Source organism: Peromyscus eremicus, chromosome 14 (assembly GCF_949786415.1).
Source record: "Peromyscus eremicus chromosome 14, PerEre_H2_v1, whole genome shotgun sequence".
Taxonomy (NCBI): Eukaryota; Metazoa; Chordata; class Mammalia; order Rodentia; family Cricetidae; genus Peromyscus; species Peromyscus eremicus.
Window position 1 is genome coordinate 67,368,461 of NC_081430.1, and position 26,764 is coordinate 67,395,224.

The 26,764-nt window shown below is 41.0% G+C and overlaps 1 protein-coding gene across 1 annotated transcript in view; it reads right to left on the reverse strand.

The window, feature by feature from the left end:
- Nemf (nuclear export mediator factor) overlaps positions 1 to 26,764 on the reverse strand; it is a 57,305-nt gene that overhangs the window by 3,235 nt on the left and 27,306 nt on the right. The window contains exons 16-28 of the mRNA XM_059279758.1: positions 25,232 to 25,320; positions 15,095 to 15,198; positions 14,260 to 14,322; positions 13,047 to 13,159; positions 10,521 to 10,578; positions 10,027 to 10,085; positions 9,825 to 9,945; positions 7,951 to 8,230; positions 6,275 to 6,317; positions 6,098 to 6,147; positions 3,324 to 3,477; positions 2,341 to 2,418; positions 1,791 to 1,991 (exon numbers count right to left, since the gene is read on the reverse strand). Of these exons, the coding sequence (XP_059135741.1) occupies positions 1,791 to 1,991; positions 2,341 to 2,418; positions 3,324 to 3,477; positions 6,098 to 6,147; positions 6,275 to 6,317; positions 7,951 to 8,230; positions 9,825 to 9,945; positions 10,027 to 10,085; positions 10,521 to 10,578; positions 13,047 to 13,159; positions 14,260 to 14,322; positions 15,095 to 15,198; positions 25,232 to 25,320 (1,413 nt within the window). The remainder of the gene's footprint in view (positions 1 to 1,790; positions 1,992 to 2,340; positions 2,419 to 3,323; positions 3,478 to 6,097; positions 6,148 to 6,274; positions 6,318 to 7,950; positions 8,231 to 9,824; positions 9,946 to 10,026; positions 10,086 to 10,520; positions 10,579 to 13,046; positions 13,160 to 14,259; positions 14,323 to 15,094; positions 15,199 to 25,231; positions 25,321 to 26,764) is intronic.

Genomic DNA, 26,764 nt, shown 5'->3' on the forward strand with positions numbered 1-26,764 from the left:
TAAAGTATATGCTGAAGTTGTGTTAAGTTGTAGAGACAACCTGAAGTAAGAACTAAGTTCAATATTTGTACAGAAAATAATCTTACAAAAAGAACTTCAAAAAAACGTTTGCCAACAATATTGAAGTAAGTTTAATTTTGTGTATTTAAGTTATGTGGACAATACCTATTTGGAGAGAAACTAGTCTCAGTATGTTTAGGCTGCTGTAACAAGAGACTTCAGAGTGCACAACTTTTTAAATAATAAATTTACACCTAACAGTTCTGCAGGCTAAAAGTTCAAGATCAGGACAGCAGGTTTTGTGAAGACTTGCCTCAAAATGGTACCTTAGTAGAGTATGGTAGCACACACTTGTAACCCCAGCCCCTAAAAGGTCCAGGCATGAGGAGCTTTCTCAGCAACAGCAAGTTTAGGACCACTCTGTCTGTGCTGCATGAGACTTTATTTATTTTGTTGTTTGTTTGTTTGTTTGTTTTTGAGACAGAGTTCCTCTGTGTGGCACTGGCTGTCCTGGAACTCACTCTGAAGACCAGGCTGGCCTCAAACTCACAGAGATGCACCTTCCTTTGCCTCCTGAGTGCTGGGATTAAAGGTGTGCACCACTACTGCCAGGCCCCTAACGCTCCACTTGTTAATATTACCACACTGGCATTTAGACCATGATCCACACCATGAAAGAAGATTCATGATCCTCTTAGGGATCTCTCCCTTTGCATGACTTGCTACTCATCTTAAGCTGGCCTCATACTTGCGCTCCTTCCTTCTGCTCTGGCTTTTGAAGTGCTGGAATTCTAGCTATATGTCACCATATCTGGCATGGATATTTTTGAGCCTCAAGTTTATAGCTAAAACTACAGATATGGTAATAGTATAAAAACTTGCAAACCAAAATGAAATTTAGAACCAATAACAACACTGTCCAGTAGAGGAAAAAGACTACTGACAAGAAATCCCTATAAACGTCTCACTAGTGAAGGTGTAATTCACGTTAACTAAAAACAGTTAAACAGCTGACGGAGTCCAGATTACAGTGATCATCACACGTGACAACCCTCAGCCTGTACTTTATACAGATATATTTTTAAAAGCTCACCATTTCAAGAATGTTATCTATGCACAAAGATATACTTAACTGTGGCTTTTAAATGATTTATTTGATAAAGCAATTAAGTAACTACCTTAGCTGGAAAAAATGTTCTTCCTGCTTCTATGACTGAGACCTAACCCCTGATAATATAGTTATTTTTAATATTACATAATATGATAAAGCTTATAATCCTATAGAAAAGCCTGAAAGTAGAAGCTTATTTTCTTCTCAAGATAAGCCCAATACGTCCTCTTATTTTCACTGAGTTCCACTGGAATCCTGTGAAACCTCTCCCATAAAACTGTTATTTTGTGTGTGCTATGTGCATGGACACTTGTGTCCTCTGGGGAGGTCAGAGGGCAATCTTGGATGTCATCAGGAACACCATCTACTGTAAGATAAGATCTTTCACTGGCCTGGAGCCTGCTTAGTGGTCTCTGCTCCCTGGCCAACAGCCTCCCGAGTGTGGGGATCCTAAGCACATAAATTACACCTAGTTCTGAGGCTACAACTAAGGCCCCGTGGCAAGCATTTTATAAAATGCCATCTTCCTAGCTCCAGACTAATTTTCCAAAGGTTTCTAATCAATTTATTGGCTGCACATTTTTATGAAACTAATTTTAGCCTCTGAGGCTTTGCTTCTAAGATGAAGACTGTAACCTTGTCACCCCAGGTTGTAGTCACCCCACTTGGGAACACTTACCTTGTCATCCTGAGGATCATCTACAGCTAAGTCTTGTAAGTCATGAGTTACAACTTGAAGGGATGGAGGTTCTTTCTGAACAACATCTAAAGCCCGCTGAGGTCTACCTGTGGGTTTCTGTGGCTGTTTCTTCACAGGTTCATCTTTCGTTTTTCCTTTCTTTCCTTTCTTCCCCTTTTCTTCTTTGTTTGAACCTGCAGACTTTCAATTCATAAGGGGAAAATCCATGTAATTATTACTAAGGTTTTTAAATCATTTTACTTTAATGTTTTGAATCAATTTTTTCTTTTTCCTTACATTTTTGTGTATGTTTATGAGTGTAGGGGTGTCCATGTCATATTATACATGTGGAGTTCAGAGGACAATATGGAGGAGTTAGTTTTTGCCTTTGAACATGTGAGTTCTAGGAGCTAAATTCAGGCTGCCAAGCTTGGTGACAAGTGCCTTTACCCACTGAGCCACCTCACTGGCCCAAATATTGTTAAGGTTTTGAATGTTAAGCCTAGATGCCCAATGAAAACCAAGAGAAATGATTTAAGATATTACTCACTGCTAGCAATTTCATAATAAGTTCACGATCTTCTTCATCCTGGTCTTTGTATTTTTCCTTCATTTTTTTCATTTTACTCTGAAATCAAAAGATTTGGGGGGAAAAAAAGCAATAAACCATTATTTTTTTAAATGCCTCCTTCATTCTATCAAATAGCTTTTGAACAAGGCACCAACCATTGTAAAGAACAATCAATATGGAGGACAGGAAGATGAGTATACCATAGCCCTCATCCCTTATGGAATCTGCCATATGAGACAGCAGACAGATATACAAGTAAGGGTAAATCACCACAACTTATTTGCAGTACAAGTCCCCTCTCCCACTGTCCACGAGCCTTCCTTCTTGGGCTCCTCTGCAAGAATGGTGCAAGAGGTCCAGTGGATCCCTGAGTAGGTGGAGGGCCAGAACTGAGCAGGCTCCTCTAAGTGACTCCACAGGTGACTTAGGTTGTTAGTGACACACACTGGCAGCCCTCTTGTCAGAACATGGGTCTCCTGTTTCCTGCTTCCCACTGTCTGAAGCAAATGATGCCCTCTGGGATGGTCCTGGCACAGTGAGAACATGACATCTACATCACAATTACTGCCTTGTCCAACTTTCCAATCCCAGTGCAGCAACAATGAAGGAAGTGTTCTCTACCGTGTCAGCCTCCGTGCTGGCACTCATGACTTCTCAGCTACGTTTAACGTCAGGAAGTTGGTATGTGTCAGGAGGAGCTCTTTCCCGGGACACCTGCATCAGGTCCAGTCTTACCTTTCCAGCTTTCAGTCTCAGAATTAAAACAACTTAGAAGTTATTGTATGTATATGGGCGTTCTGCCTGCATGTGTATCTGTGCACCACTTGCATGCTTGGTGCCCCAGAGACCAGCAAAGGGGGTTGGAGCTCCTGGAACTGGCCACGCAAGTGCTGGACTTGGACCGGGGTCCGCACCTGTGAGCCACCCTCAACTGTCAGACCCTTCAGAGGCGCGCTTCTTACCTTCTGTCCTCTCTTCATCGGCTGCCCAGCTGCAGCACTTCTGCTGCTGTGCTGGTAAGCTTCAGTGTGCACAGCATTTTCCTTTTCTCTGTCCTTCCCGTCCATCATTTCTAAATCCCCCAAGTCACTTGGAAGCTTTTTCTTTTTCATTTCTCTAAATAGAAACCAAGCAGAAATATCCAATTTTAAGAATGTCCAATGTGCCCTAAAAATGTTGTTATATTATTACTCTTATATTTAGCCCATTTCTATTCATCTTTACTTTGCCACGTGGCTTGTGGCTTACCAGCACTTTACATCTTTCTTGTCCTGGCGGCGGCTCCAGGCGGTCTCTCCCTTCCCTTCCTGTTTCCTCAATTCTCCTGTTAGTCTCACCTATACTTCCTGTCTGGCTATTGGCCAATCAGAGTTTATTTACATATAGAGATATCCACAGCACTTCCCCTTTTCTTCTTTTTCAAAACAGAAGGTTTTAACTTTAACATAGTAAAATTACATATAACATGTCTAGCTCTTACTCTCATAACTTCTGCTTATCCCTCCTCAACTACACATTCATTTATTCAACTAACAACCCTGATAGGCAGACACCGGGACTTCTAGTATTCTATCAGCATGGCTTTGCCAGATCTTGGATATTTGATACATTTGTTGACTGGCTGGTGGAATAAATAAGTGTATCCAAACATAAACACATTAAGGAAGAAGGGTACATTCTGTTGCTTTGGCATCTTTCTATTCCCAATGCTATTATCTTAGTCCAGGTCCTCACTGCTCTTAGACTTCCTCTGTATTCCTTAAAACTTTCTGTTTCCTTACCTAAGTCATAGTCCCACTGAAAAATTTCCAAATTTCCCCTAATATCACTTGTAAAATAAATTTCCAACTCCTCTTATTTTTAATCTAAATTTACCTTCTAATCTAACCATCTATGACTTTATAACATATACACAAACTTTTTCTTTCCCCTCAAGTCTATTTATCATTTTTCCAAAGTATCACATATACATTTTACTTCCAAACCTCTCTGTCCTTGTTTTAGTGGTAGTTCTCCTTGGAGTCTCTCTTTACCTTCAAGTACCTCAATGCTAAAATATCTAAGGTATATTTCTTGTTTTTGTTTTGGTTTTTCGAGACAGGATTTGTCTGTGTAGCTTTGTGCCTTTCCTGGATCTTGCTCTGTAGACCAGGCTAGCCTCGAATTCACAAAGATCCGCCTGCCTCTGCCTCACTAGTTCTGGGATTAAAGGCATGCCCACCGCCGCCCAGCTAGGTATATTTGTGTGTCTGTGCATGGAGAGTTCAGAGGACGGTAAGTGTTCTGCTCCATCAAACTCTGCCTTATCCCCTTGAGGCAGGATCTCCCACTGAACTGGGAGTTTCTCTATCTTTTTGGTTTATGACTAAGCTGGCCAGCCAGCAAGACCCAAGAAACCTCCTGTTTTCCCCTCCTATTACTGAGACAACATGTGCTCACTGATGTGCTCAGCTTTCTACAAGAGGACTAAGAATTGGAACACAGGTCCTTATGCATACCTGACAAATACTTTACTTACCTAACCCATCTCTAGGCTTTTGTGTTATTCAAAATTTTCCTAGTTAATTTTAAGAATTTCTATTTAATCTTATTAATATCCTAGAATTAAAGAGGGGGGAAAAAGGGAAGGGCAAGAGAGAAGAGGGAGATAAGATCAAAGCATGGGGCCTAGAGAGATAGCTTAGTGGTTAAGAGTATGACCGACTGCTCTTCCAGAGGACCCAGGGTTCAATTCCCAGCACCCACATGGCACTCCCAACTGTCTGTAACTCCAGTTCCAGAGAACAGAATACCCTCACACAGACATACATGCAGACAAAACACCAATGTACTTAAAATTTAAAAGATAAATAATTTAAAAAATCAAAGCATGGTATAGAAATGTATGGAAATATCACAGTGAAACTCATTAACCTGTACAACTACTATAAATAAATTTTTAAAAACTTATATCTGTAATGTTCTATAATCGCTGTACATGGTTACATAATAAAAGATCTGTTTTACTACTTATTTATCTCACCTATCACAGATGAGTCTTAAATACAAAAAAAACACATTAGAGTTGGACAAAAAGAATCTTGCTGATAGCCAGGCAGTGGTAGTACATGCCCTTTTTTTTCTTCTGTTAAGATTTATGTATTTATTTTATGAGTGCTCTACCTGCATGTAGGTCTTTATGCCAGAAGAGGGCATCAGACCACTACAGATGGTGGTGAGCCACCATGTGGTTGCTGGGAATCAAACTCAGGACCTCTGGAAGAGCAGCCAGTGCTCTTAACCTCTGAGCCATCTCTCTAGTCCCCAATGGTGGTGGCACACGCCTTTCATCCCAGTACTAGGGAGGCAGAGGCAGGTGCATCTCTGAGATCTAGGCCAGCCTGGTCTATAGAAGCAAGTTCAGGACAGTCACGGCTACACAAAAAAACCCTGTTTTGAAAAACAAAACAGCAACAAAAAAGAATTTTAGTGATTAAGGAGTCTTCAAAATAGTCAAATATGTGTTAGCTAAGTTATTTTAAAGTTTAAATTTATTGGTTATTTTCTGTGTAGATGATGTGTGAATGCAGGCACACACATGCTATGGCATACATGTGGAGATCAGAGGACAACCTTCAGGAGTCAGTTCTCTCCTACAATGAGATCTGGGGATCAATTAGGTTACCACGCTCATACAGCACACGTTTTCACCCTTTCAGTCATCTCATCACGGGACTCAGTCATAAAGTACTTTTACCTTCTTTCCTTGGCTGACAAATGTCTTCGGCTCTGTGACTTACTGTCATTCTATTAAAACAAAAACAAGGAATCATGAGACCATTACTATTATTTTTTTCAAAAGGAGAATTTTAAGAGAAAATTATTCAGAGAAACACAATTTTTTTTTTTAAACGTAACTTCAAAAATAGCTTACTGAATTAGAAGGTTCTTCCTTTGAAGCCAGTTTCTGCAGAGGCCTATGAAAACAAAAGAATTTACTAGCCTATGAAAGCCATTCAGTTAAGTCCTAAAATTCCCATCTTCTTACTTAAAATCCCACAAACCTTCAAATTTGACAAAACACAACCAAATCATCTTCCCATGCTTTTATATACATTCTTCATGTAACATGTATTAAATCTTTTAGAGACAAACTGTCCTTGAACTCTCTATGTAGCTGGGGATGACCTTGAACTTTTGCTCTTCCAATCTCAGGTACGCAGCATTACACCCACTTGTACAGCTGATATCTCACTCTGTGCTAGGTGCTGCTAGATGCCGTGCACAAATCTCCACCGAAACCCTGTGAAAGGGATACTCCATTTTCTAAGATAGAAATCAGTACTTAAAGTAGCTTACTCAAGGACACAAAACTAAAAAAAAAAAAAAAAAAAAAAGACACACCCTAAAGACTTCATTTTGATCTGTCTGACTTCTACTAATAATGCTTTAAACAAAAAACAAACCAACAATAAAAAATTATCTTCTGTGGTGGTGCCTGCCTTTAATCTCAGCACTTGGGAGGCAGAGGCAGGTGGATCTCTGTGAGTTCGAGGCCAGTTCGAAGCCAGCCTTGTCTAGAGAGCGAGATCCAGGACAGCCAGGGCCACACAGAGAAACTCTGTCTTGAAAACAAAAACAAACAAACAAAAGATTGACTGATTTGTGAGACAAGGTTTCTCTGTGTAGCACTGACTGTTCTGGAACTCACTCTGTAGAGCAGACTACCACCTCTGCTGAGACTAAAGGTATGTGCCACTACACTCAGCTTAAGATTTATGTTTAATTACGTCTATGTGTCTGTATGTGCAAATAAATGAGTGGAGGTAACCAGAAGACAGCCCTGGATTCCCTGGAGCTGGAGTAACAGGCAGTTGTGAATGGTCCAGCAGGGGTGCTGGGAACCAAGCTCAGGTACCCTACAAAAGCAATACTTTCTTCTGAGTCATCTCCTGGCCCTGCCATCGCTGCAGTATTTTCCAATCAACGTTTTAGTAGAGTCTTCGCTCCCACCATCTCCTGGCTCCTCTGGTAACACCTCACTGCAGTCTCTCTTCCTCTGTCACGTTCTGGGTCCTTCTGCACCGCCCCCGGGATTCCATGCTTCTTCATCATTTATTTTGACCCTCTCCTGGCCTCCTTTCTAGTTTTAGGCTATACTCCATACCCATTTCTATAGACATAGAGACAAAGATCCGCATATAGGAGAGAATGTGGCTTTTGTCTTTCTGAGTTTGGATCACTTTGCTTAGTATTTTATTTTCCAGATCCATTAATTTTCCTGAAAATGTCATAATTTGCTTTTGCAATGCTGGTTTAATCCCAGGTTTCTAAGCACGCAAAGCAAACACTACCACTGAGCACATCCAGAGCCTGCTTGTTTCTAGTCTGACCTACTTTGGCTACTTTATGTACTTTTTTCCTGTGGTCCTGGGCCTTCTAGCAGGAGACCAATCAAACGCTGACGAAGTCAAAACACAGAGGAGGATGAAAGGACCTGCATAACCCCGCGTGACATAACATGGTGAAGTCATCTTAGGGACACTGTTTTATGGGCTCCCTCAACATCATTTCCAGTCTATAAAGGAACTCCACTCTGTCCACAGTTACCTCTGGGACTGCAGGTGGGACAGGTCAATGGTGGTGTCAGGATAATCGAAGGTGTCCTCCTCCTCTTCCTCACCCTTCGTCTCACCAACCGGCTCCTCATCTTTCGTGACTTTGCTGGCTTCTTCATCTTCAGAGCTTTCTTCAGGTATCAATTCCTCACTTACTTCATCCCGGCCACTCTGAGCAGCCACGTCCTCCCGTTGGAGCTGAGTCCCGAGTTCTCCTTCTACAGGAGCTCCATGGAGCTCCTCTTTCTCCTCTTCACTGCTGTCACCCCCGTCTGCAGAAGTCCATAAGGAAAGTCAGGATGCAGCTCCCACCGAAGTATGTGATCCCAACGATTCCTAGGTTGCCCAAAAGGTCACCAAAACTTCCTGGTCATCTCCACAATGTATTATACTCTATTCTGACAAAAGGACAGTTCTGACATGACCAAGATCATTCTACCACAGATGGACATTGCTATTATTTCTGTAACAAACCTAAGTTTTCTGTCACAGCTACTTCTAAAAGGCAAGACAGTAAAAGTAGTTGTATGAATTCTACAGTTTTATTAATTTGCAAATGAAATCCAAGACACATTCATTATATAACTAATTTCACACTTAAGTGAAAGAATACTAATACTAATAACTGGGTCCAATTGCCATCTTTCAAGGATTATCATGAAATTAAGTAATATATATTATTGTTATTCATATATCACTTTATGACAAGGACATGGTAGGCATCAATCAATAGACTCTAATACACAGTAGTTTTAAATTAAGCAATGCAATATGACTCCAAAAAGGAATGACCCTAGGAGAGAGGATAACCACAGAAGTGGTTCACGGTACCCTTTCTCTAGGTAGATGATCTCTCTACTTGAGGTAAATATATTATTAAAAAAAAAAAGGGGGGCGGGAGGGGGGAGAACAAGGGAATCTGTGGCTGATATGTAGAACTGAATTGTATTGCAAAATAAAAATTAAAAAAAAAAAAATCAATCAAAGCTGGGCATACTGGCTTATACCTGTAATATCAGCATCTGAAAACTGAGTCAGGATGGTAGTCAAAAGCCTGGCCTGAACCAAAACTCTCATATTAGAAATTATACTTGATATAAATTCATCTTCCTATCAGTTCTAACTCCTAAACCCAAAAAGAAATGTTAATTCATATTTATCCAAGTTTATCTGTTAAATATATTTACAAGATATCCATTAAATGCTCAAGTTTTACCAAAAGTATTTTGGTGATGTATTTCATTAACTATTTTTTAATTCATTAGAATATTTTTTCAATCCCTAGTATAAAAAAATTCAGCATTTCCAGAAACGAAAATCAGTAAAATTGATAGTACTTTGGGCTATTTTTGAAATTTTGGTTATCACAGAAAAGACACAATTTCTTAAGATTTAGAAATAAAACCCGAGAGTAAACCTCACGAGGCTTGACTTGATCTGATGATGAATTCTAGAATCCTAGCACTGAGAGACAAAGCCACAAGGATTGATGCAAGTTCAATGCCGTCTGATCCATACGATAAGCTCCAGGTAAGCCAGAGCTACAGTCGTCTCAGGAGGAAAACAAAGTCACAAGCCTGGTGGGGAGATGACAATTCAGTTGGTCAAGTGCTTCTCTTTCAGGAGACCACATGAGGGGGAGACCAACAACAAACCAGGTGTGGTGGCACGCACTTGTAACCCCAACAGCGATGGTAATAAGAAGCAGGCTCGCTCCCAGACAGCCTTGCCTAATCAGCAAGCTCCAGACAGAAAGAAGCTCAGTCTCCAGAGAAAGCAGACAATGCTGTCCTCTGGCTTCCCACACACGTGCACATGAACACACAGACACATATCACAAGCCATTTACTATAGCACATCAACTACCTAGTGGTTCCATCTCTTCCGACATGAGGTCACTGGTGCAGCTTGTCAGGGTTTCCATGTCTTCATCCTGGGCTCTGACTTTCCGTTCACCTCGATGTCTCCAGACACAAGACTCATCTACCTGGAGAAAGAGTTCTTCCTCACTGCTGAACTTTAGTGAGAGTATATATAAAGTAAGCCCACAGAAAGTGAAGATGAGTACCTTAAAAAGGAAGCTAAACCCCATCATTAGATATGAAGGAGGAAGGAAATTCTTTTTTCCTGTAAAAGATAATACATATTAGTGTTATAAAAATCAGTTTTCTCCACTTTTTTGTCTGAAAGTATTATATACCAATGATTATATCCATCTTTACCTTGTACTAGACATAAGCATTTAAAATACTTAGTATTATGTATAGGAATAATTATCAAGAAAAAGTATGAATACTTGCTCCCACATTTTGGGTTTGTCAGAACCAAAATAATCTATTTTTTTTTTTTTATTTTAAAAGGTCAGGCTGTAATTCTTATTCATCAATAAATGTGTGATGATGACAAATGCTGAATTTGCCATGCCAAGGGAAAATTCCCTTATTTCCTATACATAAAGTTGTATGTGCAATTACAGCAGTCCATTTCTACTCAAGAATATCTGTAAAATGGCTCTTGCCTTCATAATACAAGTTAAGGGTATTTTTCATATTAAGCTATTACCTCTTATCATGAAGCTTCCTGTTGTCAAATATTCTCCTGTTGGTGCTGTTTTAGACACCTGAGGAACACAAGAATGCATTACATTCTTATCTAAAGAAAGAAGTGAGACAGGCTCTCAGTTCTTACAGGTTGGCCTTGAACTTGCTATGTAACTCAAGATGACCTTGAATTTCAAGTCCCTCCACCTCCAAACGCTGGGATTACCATTGTGCCTCCCATGCCTCCTGTAAGTGGTGCTGGGGATTAAAGCCAGGGCTTTGTGCATGCTAGGAAGGCCTTCTACCCAACTGAATTGCATCTTTAGTCTCCTAAGACGTTCTTTTCAAAACTTTTCTACCCAAGAGGAGCAGATAATCATATTCAAGCAAGCAACTCTAAGTCCTGAAAACTTTATAATTTAGCAAAAATTCTCAACACTGCAGACACAGATATATCCTCCCAATGATAGATATACTTGACAACATTATAAAGAAATAACAAAAGATCTACTAGTCCAATAAAATGACATGGACTAGATTGGAACTAGCTTTTTCTTCCAGCATAGGATATAATGAGAAAAGAATAAGTTTAATAAGCTTAGCACAAAACCTTACTGGAAGATAAAGTTACAGTCACTAAAATCCTTTCTCAGGATTCTTTTTGATAGTAAAACAGCTTTTCTTTTCCTTAAAAAAATATTTTGAAAGTTTTGTTTGTGGTTTTGGTTTTTCGAGACAGTTTCTCTGTGTAGCCCTGGCTGTCCTGGAACTCACTCTATAGACTAGGCTACTTGCCTCAAACTCAAGAGTGCTGAGATTAAAGGCATCCACCACCACGCCTGGCTTTGAAAGTCCTTCCTTCCTTCCTTCCTTCCTTCCTTCCTTCCTTCCTTCCTTCCTTCCTTCCTTCCTTTTCAAAAAGATTTCTTTATCTATTATGTATACATACACCAGAAGAGGGCACCAGAGAGCTCACTGTAGATGGCTGTGAGCCACCATGTGGTTCCTGGGAATTGAACTCAGGACCTCTGGAAGAGCAGCCAGAGCTCTTAACCTGTAATCCATCTTTCCAGCTCCCAAACTTTAACAATTTAAGAGTGTGTGTGTGTGTGTGTGTGTGTGTGTGTGTATACACACACACACACACCGCACTGTAGAGGTCAAAAGACAGCTAGAAAGGACTTGGCTCTCCCCTCCCAGCACTTGGGTCCCAGGGACTGACCTCAGGTCATCAAGCTTGATGACAAGGGTCTTTACTGACCGAGCCACCTCCCCAGCTGCTAAAACAGCTTTTCCTAGAAGGAAATAAAGATAACAGAATTTTTAAAAATGTAGTTTGGTAAACAAAGTGAGCGAGCTTATTCCAAAGATTTTACATATTTGTGAATTTTCTAAATTTGAGTGTATTTTATTAGTTATAAGCAGTTAGAAAACCACTTTAATTAATAGTAGAGGTATAAAGTATTATCCCTGGGCTGGAGAGATGGCTCAGAGGTTAAGAACACCGGCTGCTCTTCCAAAGGTCCTGAGTTCAATTCCCAGCAACCACATGGTGGTTCACAACCATCTATAATGAGATCTGGTGCCCTCTTCCGGTGTGCAGGCAACATGCAGATGGAACATTGTATTCGTAATAAATTTTAAACAAAGGCCTTAAAATAAATAAAGTATTATCCCTCAAGTATATTAATTTCCTAAAACCACATCACAGAATAGCAAATAACATAAATATAAAATAAAATAAATCTCAAAGATGATATTCTTTAATCACCACATAATTTCTGATTCTTGTAGAATTGATGCATCATTATTAACTATAACTCTTGAAAATGTGGATCTATTTGCAATGGGAAGTCAACTATGAGATGGTAATATCAAAGAGCACTAACAGCTGAGCTTGGAGGCACCGGCCTGGAGTCTCAGCTATCTGGTCGGCTGAGGTGGGGGACTGAGAGTTCAAATTCTGTGAGCTCACTGCCCGCTGGAGGAGCTGAGATCTCCTCACAAAGCAAAAGTAATAAAGGGGCTAAGGGCACTTGCTTGGAATGTATGAGTCTCTAAGTGCACTCTCCAGTATGACAAAAACAGAATCAAACATGTATACAAAAGCAAACCCAACAGCACTGAACATAAAGAAGGGCAATCACTAAAACCAAATGAATACATAAAACACAAGTTAGACCTAGTTTCTAAGGAAGGGCAAAAGAAAATTCAGAAAAAATTTGAATTGAGCTAGATGTGGTGCTGTGTACCTTTAATCCCAGCACTCGGGAAGCAGAGGCAGGTAGATCATCTTTGTGACCAGCCTGGTCTACAAAACAAGTTCCAGGCCAGCCAAGGCTACACAGGGAGACCCTGCCTCAAAAACCCAAAGGAGAAATTTGGTTTTTTTCTTCACAGCACTTGCCACCTGGTATGCATATATTTTTCTCTACTGCTTAAACATAAACTTTATCAAGGTAGGTACTTTGTCTACCTTCTATAGCCTAACCATTTGTAATGAGGTATAGCTCAAGAGATTAAGAAAATGGACCACAGCCCTTATTACCTGATGATGGTACACCCACCAGGCACTAGTGATAACTCGTGCATCCCAAGCAGCACTGTAGCAAAGTGCCATTGTGCCTGCCTCAGTCAAAGTCCGTGGAGGGATGGGTTCTCCTGTAACAGCAAAGCTATGTTTCAATACCAAAGTACAGGGTTTCTACAGAGCAAGACGCCAAAGTTATACTTAGTACAACAGTTTTAATCATCTTCTACCTTAAATATTTATACCACATTTTCTTTCAAGATTCTATCTACCTATCTACTCACCTGTTGTTGCAGTGTTAGCGACCAAAAGTTTTATCTTTTACATTTATTTACGCCCGGCTTTGTTTTGTTTTTTTTTAAACACAGGTTTCTCTGTGTAGCCTTGGCTGTCCTAGAACTTGCTCTGTAGACCAGGCTGGCCTCAAACTCAAAGAGATCTGCCTGCCTCTGCCTCCTGGTTGCCAGGATCAAAGGTGTGCACCAACATTGCCTAGCTGGAATTTTCTTTAGGAAGTGTTTCAATCTCTTGTTATGAATTTTTTTCCCCAATTTTCTGTTTCTATCATCTGATCTATGTAGAGAATGTTCTCTGAATACTTGTTAGGCTGTGTGCTAGAGATATTGTTAGATTTAGTTATCAATCTGTTCAAGTCTTCTACTTCCTTGTTAATCTACTGTTTATTCTATTCATGTTCATGTTCAATGTTGACATTTGCAAATATTACCGTATGTACCTGTGTCTACCCACCCCATTACTGTATGTTTCATTTATTATAGGACATATATATATATATATATATATATATATATATATGTGTGTGTGTGTGTCAGACACACGTGTTATGACTCTTAGATTCATGCAATGTTCTCATATCATTACAATCTATCTTCATCTCTTTCTTGTTGTTTACAATACTGGGAGCTGAATATTAATTCTTGTTTATCAGTAACATTAAAAATGTTTTCAGGAGGCCAAAGAGATGGCTTAGCAGTTAAGAATGCATACTGCTCTGGCAGAGGACCTGAGGCCAGTCCCCAGAGCCCAAATAGTTTATGTCCCTGTGAGTGTGACTCTACCCAGGGGACTCAACACTCTGTTCTGGACACAATGGGCACCTTCATGGATCGCATGTGCACATTCCCACACATGCACTCACACATATATATAACTAAAAACAAACAAACAAAATGTTAAGGAAAGAAATTTCCAGGTAATGGACTTATAGTACCTGTTGGATTCTTAATCACACAGCTGGTAGCTCCATGAAGATCAGCATGCACATAAATATCTCCTTAAAGAAAGACAAATGTGAAATGATACTTTAGGTCCTATTTCTTTTGGTTTGGTTGGTTTTTGTTTTGTTTTCTTCTAAATTTCTACTTTAAGATTTTATGTTCTCTGTATACGTGTGAGGCCATGTTCTAGAGATATTGCTAGGTTTAGTTATCAATCCGTTCAGTCTTCTATTTCCTATCACAATTGTTCTGCCTGCACGGATGTAAGTGAACTACCCACATGCAGCACCCACGGAAGGGAGAAAGGGGCATCAGATCCTCTGGAACTGTAGTTACAGGTGGTGCGGAGCAACCATGTGATTGCTGGGGACTGAACTCAGGGTAGTTGCGACGGTCGTCAGTGCTCATAAGTGCTGAGCCACCTCTCCTGCCTGCTTCTTTCCTGGTTTGAAACAGGGTCTCTTTATGCTCTGAGGTTATTCTGGGACTTCTGGGGCCAAGTGGTCCTCTTGGTTTAGCCTCTAGCAGCTGCAATTACAGGCATTCACTCCACACCCAGCATGTAAGCTGGACAAATGGTCACAGACTTTAGCACTTAAACACTAAGCTTTAAAAATTTTGATCCACCATCACTTGGAGAACTGGAATCTATTTTGTAAATACAGCAGATCCACTTAACGAGATTTGGCAAAGACTTCAACCAATTGTAAGCCAGAGAGCATTAAACCCCCAATTCTGTCAAACAAGAGAATAAGATGAAAACCAGTGCCTATTAATGAAACAACTGATAAATCATTTAAGAGAAAATTTCATAGATTTTAATCTTACCTGGTGTCAAGTATCTTTTCACGATGATCTCATTCTGTTGCTGATCTCGACCACCTATAATTAAATAGTTCTCTGAGCTAATGAACCACAGAAATTTCTCAAACCTATCAAATTGAAAGAAAATAAAGTTAACATTTTTTCTTTATAGCTGCCTGAATTCATACCACTTTTAAAACAAAATATAACAAAACAGGAAGCTGTCATTCCTATATAGAATAAAATATCAACAATCCAATTACTTTTCAAGGATCAAGTAAAATTTTTAAAAATTAAAAAACAAACAAACAAAAACCTGTAATGTATTTTTCACAACAGTCTTAAAAGAAACTACATTCTGGCAGGGCATAGTGGTTCATGCCAGCACTGGGGAGGCAGGTAAGGGACCCTCTGAGTTCTATGCCACCCACTGATACAGTGAGACCTTGTCATTGGGGGTGGGGGTCAGGGAGGACAAGATGGGGAAGAAGAGAAGGAGGATGAACTAAATGAATTCTATAAAAAACATCTCACTAAGTATGGTGGGTAAGACATACCTAAGTTCCTACCACTTGGAAGAGGCTAGAGAATCAAGAGTTTTTCAAGGCCAGCCACAGCTACATATTGGATTTAAGGCTAGCCTAGGCTATACTAAGCTATCAGAAAAACAACAAGCCACAAACCAAGTTATTTCTATTTAATTCTTTTGGTTTTTCAAGATGGTTCCTCTTGTTTTTGTTGCTGTTATTTTGTGGGTTTGTTTTGTTGTTGCTTTGGTTTTTCAAGACAGAGTTTCTCTGTGTAGCCCTAGCTGTCCTGGAGCTCACTCTGTAGACCAGGCTGGCCTCGAACTCACAGAGATCCGCCTGCCTCTGCCTCCCCAGTGCTGGGATTAAAGGTGTGCACAACCACTGCCTGGCTCTATTTATTTCTTTAAAACCTTTTTAAAATTATACATGTATGTTCATGTGTGTATCTGTTTATGGATATGTACATGTGAAAGCAGGTGCCCAGGTGCTGTGGGATAATGCTCTTCTACACTGTAAAGGTTTGTCACTCGAACTGGTTTAATAAAATCCTGATTGGCCAGTAGCCAGGCAGGAAGTATAGGCAGGGCGAGCAAACAAAGAATGCTGGGAAGAGGAAGGGCGGAGTCAGGAGTTGCCAGCTAGATGCAGAGGAAGCAAGATAAGAATACCAAATTCAGGAAAGTTACCAAGTCACATGGCTAAACACAGATAAGAATTATGGGTTAATTTAAGTGTAAGAGCTAGTCAGTAATAAACCTGAGCTAATGGCCGAGCAGTTATAATTAATATAAGCTTCTGTGTGGTAATTTGGGAAGTGGCTGTTGAGTATTTTGGAGGTGTTGGTGGAACAGAAACTTCCACCAACACCCAGGGAGTCCAAAAGGGGGTACTGAAGCCCCTGGAGCTCGAGTTACAGAAGACTGTAAACTGCACAATGTGGGTGCTGAGAACTTTACTCCATTCCTCTGGAAGAGCAGTAAGTGCTCTTAACCACTAAGCCATCTACCCAACTCCCAAATTATTTCTTTATTCTATATAGGCAGCATTCTTAAACATAGGGATGGCATAACAATGAGTTAATTATACAAATCAAAAGTACAAAATATCAAATGCCCTAAGATTCAGCTTTCTTTCAATGGGATACTAAATAGGTTCTGGACCACTGGTAAAGAAAGAAACTGCCAGGCGGGGGTGGTAGATACTTGTAATCCCAGCACTTGGGAGGGTGACCCAAGAGAATCAAAGTGCAAGGCCTGCCTGGGCTACCAAGGGAGACCCTGCGTGATAATTTGAATGTAACTGGCCCCCATAAACTCACAGGGAGTAGCACTATTAGGAGGTGTGGCCTTGTAGGAGTAGGTGTGGCCTTACTGGAGAAAATATGTCACTGTAGGGGTGGGCTTTGAGGTCTCATATATACTCAAGCCACATCCAGAGCTTCAGTCTGCATCCTGTTCTTCTGATCAAAATGTAGCCAGCATCATGTCTGCCTACACACCACCATGCTCCCCGCCATGATAATGGATTGAACCTCTAAAACTATAAGCCACCCCAATTAAATGTTTTCCTTATAAGAGTTGCCATGGTCATGGTGTCTCTTCACAGCAATAGAAACCCTAACTAAGACACCCTGTCTCATCATTCCCTTTGACATGTGTCTCCCCTCCAACAGGGTAACATTATATAGCTTTTCTCAAAAGACAAAGTAACTGAGGTTCTCATTAATTTATTATTAGGATAGAAAGAATAAAAGGATGGAGAGATGGATCAGAGATTAAGAGCACATGCTGCTCTTCCAGAGGACCTGGGTTTGATTCTCAGCATGAACATGGCAGCTCACAACCATATGTAACTCCAGTACCAGGGGATCTGACACTTTAGGGTAGAGCACAGACCTACATGCATGTTGAACAGCCATATTTATAAGATAAAATTAAATAAAAGAAGGTCTAACAGTAAGTGTTTATATGACATTTAGAAAATGACAGACAATATAGATGAAAATAAAGATTTGCTATATTACATATAACAGATATCGTCTATATGAGTCAATCTATAGAACCAAAAACTTCCAGTTAAAATATGACATATATACATCAAGCAATAATCTATCAAGGGGGCTGGAGAGATGGCTCAGAGGTTAAGAGCTCCGACTGCTCTTTCAGAGGTCCTGAGTTCAATTCCCAGCACCCACGTGGTGGCTCACAACCATCTGTAATGAGATCTGGCACCCTCTTCTGTGTACATAATAAATAAATAGATCTTAAAAAAAAAATCTATCAATACATCCCTCAAAATACAATATGAAAAGGTTTTCTTTTTTGGTTTATTTACTTATTTGTTGCTGGAGACAGAACTTGAGTTAATTTTGACTGATTTGTTAATAAATGTCTAGGAACTTGGACATGATGGTCAAATGCTCTACCACTGAGCAACATCCCCCATCCTTTGTTTTGGAGACATGGTCTCAACGAAGTAACTCAGGCTAGTCCTGAACTTATGATCATCCTGCCTGAACTTCATGAGTGCCAGGATTATAAAAAGATGACACTGTGCCTAGTTCATTTTTTTTTTTTTTTTTGCATGTTTTTAGCATTGCCAGAGATACAACCCAGGGACTTGGCCATGCCAGGAAAGTGCTTTAGCTAATGAGTTACATCCCTTTCCTGTAATCTAATTTTGTTATTGGTGGTGTTTTTGAGACTGAGTCTCACTATGTTGACGAGGCAGTCCTCAAAGTCAAAGAGACATGTCTGCCTCTGCCTCCTGAGTGCTGGCATTACGCCCCACTCTGGCTTTTGACTGGGAAGTATACACTGGTTCAAAAACGTCAGGCCAAGGTTTACAAAAAGACATGGTGCATCCCTTCAGCTTCTCATCACTGTCTAACCGGTTAGCTCCTGCATACAGAACTCTAGTTTCTTTATGTACAAAGAAGCCAAAACATTTATTCCAGCCTTGTCATATTTCAGACATAGCATACAATGTTCTACATTTCTTTCTTTTTTCACACAAAATATCCTTGCTGAATGCCTTTAATTCTTTATTTAATTCCACGACCGCCAGAAAAGATATCTATAGAAAAACAAGGATAAGCAAACAGAATAGGCGAGATAAAATACATACCCTAAAATCAACCTAGTAAAAGAACACACACTTGAAGAAGAATATATATAACTAAGAAGCTATGACAGTTAATGTTACTTATCAACTTGAGTGAATTCAGAATCACCAAGGAACCAACACTCCTCTGAGTGTATCCAAGAGAATGTTTCCAAAAGGTGTAATTGAAGAGGGATGACCCACCCAGGATATGGGTGGCACAATCCCATGGGCTGGGCTCCTGCACTAATAAAAGGAGAAAGCGAGTTGAACACTTGCCTTCCTCTCTCTCTGCTTCCTGACTATGAACACAGTGACTAGCTGCCTCCTGCCCCAGCCACCATGCCTTCCTTGCCATGCCCCCGCCTCAGCATGCAGGTCTGTAGAGGAGCCATAGTAAACGTTTTCTTCATTTGCTTTTTCCTAGTATTCTGTCACAACAATGAGGAAGGGAACTAATACAGAAGTCAGGAAAGACTAGCCAACGTACAGAGTGCAATAAGAAAGACAAACACAGGACAGATGGGACAAACAGAAAGCAGACAGCAAGATGGGTGCGTGTAAGCTGCAAATAACAGGAAGTTACATGTGGCATAAACATAGTAAGAGCCCTCAGTAAAACATGGAAAACTATCAGGTCAGAAAATAATAACAACAGCATGTGCGCGTGTGTGTGCATGTGTGTGTGTAAAATACAGGTTATAGAAAGATTGAAATAAAATACAAAGAGATAGAGCACTCACACACTAATGAAAAGAAGCCCAACCAGATAACAGTTTCATATCTGTATCTATTATAGCCTCACATAAAGCAAAAATGGCAGAAAAGGAGAAATGGACAAATCCATAATTATATTAAGTTCTTAAGTAGAATTATTATAAACTATATACCTAAGAAAAACCCCCATTACTACAACTAGAGAATCTAAACAGTCAAATTCTACAAAGAAAGCCAGGCATACTCGGCTGATGCAGGCCTATAATCTAGAGTATCTGGGAGGTTGTAGCAGGAAAACAGCAAGTTCAAGGTCAGCCTGGCCTACACAGTGAGTTCCAGATCAGCCAAAGACAGACAGACTGACCTGGTCTTAAAAAACAAAACAAAACCCTTATTTGTAATGGAATGCTTCCTTCCCTCCCACCGCCCAAGATGGTTTCTCTGTGTAGTCAGTCCTGTCTGTCCTCGAACTCACAGATCCACCTGAGGGCTAGGATTAAAGGTATGCATCACCATACCAGGCTTTTGAAATACTTTCCCATAAGGAAAATTTCAGGACTACTCCATTTTACAGGAAAATTTGATCCACATTTAAAGACAACTCGAAAAAGAACATTTCTAGCTTGTTTTATAAGGCACTATGACCTAGATATGACTACCTGATAAGAAAACTACAAAGAAAATGAAAATTATAGGTCAGACTGATCAATAGAGATGTCAAATGTAATCAAATTAAGCAGAAAGAAAAGGGAAACAAGAAATACAACAAAAACTTGATAAATGAGAAAGAATCAATCATATTAGACTGAGAGGTCTACACAAACAGGTAACAGAGATCATGTCACAAGCCCAACCACCCAGAGAACATCTCATTAGCATTTTAATATCCTCCTCTGAAATGTGAGTGACAACCAGGGGTACCAAATACTAATGAATGTCTCCCCTACGAAAACTGGCGATTCCAGGAAAAAAGTGGGTAGGCAAGCAAGGTCATAAGGCAAATATAATTCTAAGGTTACAGAGTTAGAGTTATACAGGCTGAACAAATCTGTAGATCTAATGTACAACATGAGGACTATATATAATTAATAATTAGAATTGTAAAGCCAGGTGTGGTGGCAAACACCTTTAATCCTAGCACTTGGGAGGCAGAGGCAGGTGGATCTCTAGGAGTTATAGGACAGCCAATGCTGCACAGTGAGACCCTGTCAAAACAGAGAAACAGAAGAGAAAAGGAGAAGAGAAGAATTAGCTTATTGTACACTGGAAATTTGATCAGAGTATTATCACCGAACAACAACAAAATGGGTATTCAATGAAACATGATAAATAGAAATTTGCTTTTTAAACCTTTTTTTCTAAAACTACATTTATATGTCCAGTGCCTGTCTGTCTGTCTCTCTGTCTCTCTCTGTGTAGGATCACGCATGAGTGAAGGTCAGAGGACAACCTGTAGGAGCTCTCTCCTTGGACCATATGCGTAAGGGCTCCTGGAGCTTAAGTTCAGATTAGCAGGCCTGGCAGCAAGCACCTTTACACCCACCAAGGCCTATCAACAGGCCCTATGTTTTGAGCCAGGATCTTGCTCTGAAGTCTTGGCTGGCCTAGTACTTGTTCTTTAGTCCAAGTTGGTTCATGAACTCATGACAAATCTCCAGCCTCAGTTTCACCACTGCTGGGGTTACAGGCATGCACCACCACACCCAGCCTATGTTGGATATGCTTGGATGTGATAATCATTTCACTGTGCATGTAATACATGAAAACTTCATGTTGTATACTTTAAAATGCATACAATAAAAGCTGGGCGGCGGTGGTGGTGCACGCCTTTAATCCCAGCACTCGGAAAGCAGAGGCAGTCGGATCTCTGAGTTTGAGGCCAGTCTGGTCTACAGAGTGAGTTCTAGGAAACTCTGTCTTGAAAAACAAAACAAAAATATATACAATAAAATAAACTATAACAACTTGGAGAAGTTATAATTGATAGGGGAAAAAAAAAGAGTAAGTAATACGGCAGTGGGGACTGGTTCCCAGCACTGGGTCTATAAAAGTAGGATTGCTTCAGTTATAGTCCAGCCTGGTCTACCTAATGGATTTTAGAAAGCTTGTGCTATAGAATAAGACTCTTTATCAACAAACAAAGAACAACCCCAGCAAACAGTAATACATAAATCAAAGCTTCTACAGAGTACTTGGAGAAATCAACCAACTAATTAGCCCTTCCTTGAAAACATGACAGGAAGTTAAGGAGCTTGCTCAGCCAGTACAGTACTGCACAAGAACCTTAGTTTGGATCCCCAGTACCCACGCAAAAAGCTGGGAGAGGCAGCACACAACTGTAACACCAGTGCAGAGAGAGGGTAAGGGAAGAGAAATCTGGAGGCTCAATGGGCAGCTGGTCTGGTCAAAATGCAGAGCTCCAGATTCAGTGAGTGACCCTGTCTCAAAAAGTAAGTTAGAGAAGCCAGGTGTGGTGGTACATGCCTTTAATCCCAGCACTCAGGAGGAAGAGGCAAGCACATCTGTGAGTTCAAGACCAGCCTTGTCTACATAGTGAGTTTCAGACCAACCAGAACTACAAAATGAGACCTTGTCTCAAAAAAACAAAAAACAAAACAAAAGTAGAGAGCAACAGAGGTCTCCTGACCTCCATGTACACAGCTGTGAGCACATACAAGAGAGACAAGTCAGGTAAGAAATTCTGCGGAAGAACTGAAAAATAAAGTTGAAAACATCACTGAGAATGTGCAGAAAAGAGACACTGAGTTGAAAATTGGAGGACCCATTCAGAAGTTTCCATATGTAAACACAGAAAAGGAAATACATTAAGAGAACTATACAAAGGGGACAGCAAGATAACTGAGTGGGTAAAGGCACTTGCCTTTGAGTTCAATCCCTACATAGTAGAAAGTGAGAACAGATTCCCACAAATTGTCCTCTCACCTCAATAGGAATGCCATCACCCACCCCACCCCTCACTCCACATGCACGCATTAAACACACAGGGAGGAAAAAACTGTCAAGAAAGTGTCTCAGAACTTAAATTTCCAAACTAAAAGGGCCCACAAAGTATGCAGCACGACAGACTAAAACATTTTCCCCAACTCCTATCCATGAAATTCTGAAGGGAAAAGGCTGTAAGGGGATTTGGGGCGGGGAGTGGGAGGGGGTGGGGTGGGGCTCCTCTACATAAGAGCTCTGCAGAAGGCACAAAGCATCAGCTGCTGGAACGACTGAGGAGCTGGAGCTAAAGCTCAGGCCACAGACAGCCTGCCAAGTCCATACAAGGTTACGGGGTGGATACCTGCGGGCGGGCGAAAGGCAGGCAGGTCATGATGAAGATAAGGGGTGTGGGCACTAGCTAGTGCAGTGCCATACAACTGAGCCTATCTACTCAGGAGGCTGAGGCTAGAAGACTGCTTGAGCCCAGGTGTTCAAGACGCACCTAGGCAACATAATGAGACCTCACCTAAAAACAAAACCAAGCTGTGTGTGTGTGTGTGTGTGTGTGTGTGGTAGGGGTAAGGGTGTGTGTGTGTGTGTGTGTGTGTGTGTGTGTGTGTGTGTGTGGTGGGGGTAAGGGTGGAATGGTGGCACACACCTTTAATCCCAGCACTTGGGAGACAGAGACAGGCAGATCCCCGTGAGTTCAAGGCCAGCCTCGTCTAGAGAGTGAGATTCAGGGCAGGCAGGGCCACACATAGAAACTCTGTCTCAAAAAACCAAAAAATAAGCCGGGCATTGGTGGCGCACACCTTTAATCCCAGCACTCGGGAGGCAGAGGCAGGCGGATCTCTGTGAGTTCGAGGCCAGCCTGGTCTACAGAGCGAGATCCAGGAAAGGCGCAAAGCTACACAGAGAAACCCTGTCTCGAAAACAAAACAAAACAAGACAAAACAAAAAACCAAAAAATAGCCTAGCGGTGGTGGCTCACACCTTTAATGCCAGTGCTCAGAAGGCAGAGCCAGGTGGATCTCTGGGAGTTCGAGGCCAGCCTGATTTACACAGAGAGATCCAGGATAGATACCAAAACTACACCAAGAAACCCTGTCTCGAAAAACAAAAAGAAAATACCAAAAAATGAAAAACAAACAAAAATATATGTGTGTATATGTGCATACACACACACACACACACACACACACACACACACACACACACGCACGCACGCGCGCGCGCACACACACACACACACACACACACACACACACAAAACAAGAATATAGTAGCTAGAAAATCTCCAAGAGTAAGCATGTGGTCTAACATGTGAAGGCCTAGCACCAAAATATAAATAAAACTCAAGAGAGGTTTGTTATGAATTGCTCGGTGGGCCCTGAGGGTATCCCGCGGGCAGGGAAACATGCTGGGCAGATGCAGCGACAGGCTAGGCAGCCATTCGAGACATGTGATACACAACCCAGATGATGCATCCCCTTGGAGAGTTTATAGAGCTAAAAGAGGGAGGGAGACAGAGAGAGAGAGAGAGAGAAGGGAGGGAGGGGGATTCAAGGGTGAGCACCTTGTGGAAGGGAGGCGGAGAGAGAGAAGAGAGAAGGGAGGAAGGAGGGAAGGAGGGAAACAGGGAGAGGGAGAGGGAGAGGGTGGGGGAGAGAGAGCGCACAAGTGAGAAATGGGCGAAATTTTTCCTTAAAAAGAGACTCATGTCAGGACACAGGGTGGCACCAATGGGAGGGATCCGAATATTAACAAGATCTCTGACATATCCAAAAAGGTAATACTAATGAAATTCTAATGTATTTGAATATAGATGAAAGTTTGACACTGAATTTGTGACACACACACACAAAAAAAAAAATTTAAAAATTTTATAGGGGGGTGTGTGTGTGTATAAGTGTTACATGACTGAGTTACAGGTAGTTGTAAGCTGCCCAACATTGATCCTGAGAACTGAACTCAAGGCCTTTGCCAGAATAACATGTGCTCTTAACAACTGAGCCATTTCTCCAGCCCTACAGAAGACAGAATACTACAAGGCTCAGCTATGACTGCAACTGAATAATCCATAAAATGTGAAAGCTCATTATCAATCTTGACAAAACTATGTCTGTATCTAACAGAAGACACGTGGAAAGAAACTGAAATTCTCATCTTCTATAGGAGAGGTCAATGAAGGGCTACAGAACAACAAAAATCATCAAGCAGAGCCGGGAGGTGGTTGTGCAGGCTTTTAATGCCAGCACTCGGAGACAGAGGCAGACAGATCTCTGTGAGTTCAAGGCCAGCCTGAACTACAGAGCGAGTTCTAGGACAGCCAGGGCTACAGAGAGTCCCTGTCTCAAAAAACCAAAACCAAAACCAACAAACCAAACAAACAACCCCCCCACCTCCCCACGTTCCCCCCCCCCCAAAAAAAACCCATGAAGTAGTAATACAAGCTATTACAGAGAGAAACCGGAGTATCTAACAGGCTGACCTAAAAGAGCTAAAGGCAGAGGCTGGAGAGACGGCTCAGTGGGTCCACGTACTTCCATCAAACTTGAGCTCAATTCCCAGGACCCACATGGAGGCAGGAGAAACAATCCTGAAAGCTGTCCACTGACCTCCACACGTGCTCCACGGCATGTTTCCCCACTGACATACCCACACAAGAAATAAATGAATAAGGAAATAAACAGAAAGAACTAAAACTAAAAAGTAGTTTCCTTGGGAGAGCAGGCAATGGGTAAGGATGAAGAGTAGTAAGACTACTGGTTTTATAGCTAGCGCTGTATAATTGCCTGACTTTCCAAATAATAGGCGTATATAATTCCAATTAAAAAACCCAAAATATAAAAAAGAGCAGAACACTTACCAATACACTTTTCTTGCCTTCTGGATAGAAGTAACTGTTTGTACTTCTTTTAAGGTTTGCTTTGTTTTCTTTTCTGCTGATTTAAATGCCTATTTATAAAAAAAAGAGACCAAACAACTTTTTTTTTAGTAATTTTAGGATGTAGTTACATAGCATCAAAGTATATAATGGCGTAACAAATTGCTTTAGACAGCTTTCACTATATTGCCCAGGCTGGCCTCTAACTCACAAAGATCCTTCTGCCTCAGCCCCATGGATTATAGGAACAAGCCATCACACCTAGTTTAATAAACAGTTGTTGTGACCCATGAGATGGTTCTGCTGCCAGGCCTGCTGACCTGAGTTTGATCCCTGTGCCCACAAGTTGTGCTCTAATCTCTATATGTGTACTATGAGCAAAAAGGAAAACAGAAAAAAGATTTTTTTTTTTTTTTTTTTTTTTGGTTTTTCGAGACAGGGTTTCTCTGTGTAGCTTTGCGCCTTTCCTGGGACTCACTTGGTAGCCCAGGCTGGCCTCGAACTCACAGAGATCCGCCTGGCTCTGCCTCCCGAGTGCTGGGATTAAAGGCGTGCGCCACCATCGCCCGGCCAGAAAAAAGATTTTATGTCATAAAGTGACTTGATTTATACACACAAGTATATGTATAATGAAAAGATATTTTACCTTAAGAAGTAAAATGAATTAAATATTTACTGTATGCAAATTTTTAAAAGATTTATTTATTATGTATACAGTGTTCCTCCTGCATATATGCCTACACATCAGATCTCATTATAGATTGTTGTGAGCCACCATGTGGGTGCTGGGAATTGAACCAGGGACCTCTGGAAGAGCAGTCAGTCAGTGCTCTTAACCTCTGAGCCATCTCTCCAGCCCCTGTATGCAAATTTTTAAGAGCTATAAATTAAGAACTTTCTTGTTGTTGGGAATTGTAGTGTATTCCTATAACCCCACCACCCGAAAGACAGAGGCAAGAAGATCCTGAGTTTGAAGCTGGCCTGGATATACAAGTGTGAGGCCAGCCTGGATTATGGAGGGTAGGTCAAGGAGGTTACTCATTTAACAGAAATTCAAGTCTCTGGTTTGTTCCAGACAATCTCTGAAGACTAGAACGCAACAATGAACAAAACAGCAATGGTAATTTTGGGTGGTGGTGTTTTTGTTTTCTGTTGTTTCACTATGTAGCTCTGGCTAGCCTAGAACTCACCAATGTAAACCTCACTCTGTAGACCAGGGTGGTTTTGAACTCACAGAGCTCCACCTGTCTCTGCCTCCCAAGTGCTGGGATTAAAAGCGTGCGCCAGCACACCCAGCAACAATGATACTTTTATGGACTTACACTCTAAAAGATAAACAGATAAATATTCACATAATTTTCTATCAGTTGAGGAGTTGAGAAAAACAGCGAAGTAGATTGAGAGTGGCATTATTTTTAGTAGAAATGGTCAACAAAGGCTTCTCTGATGTCTCACTCAGGCAGATATGTAAATGAACAAATGGAAAGAAAACCTTGAAAATCCGAGGGCAGATCA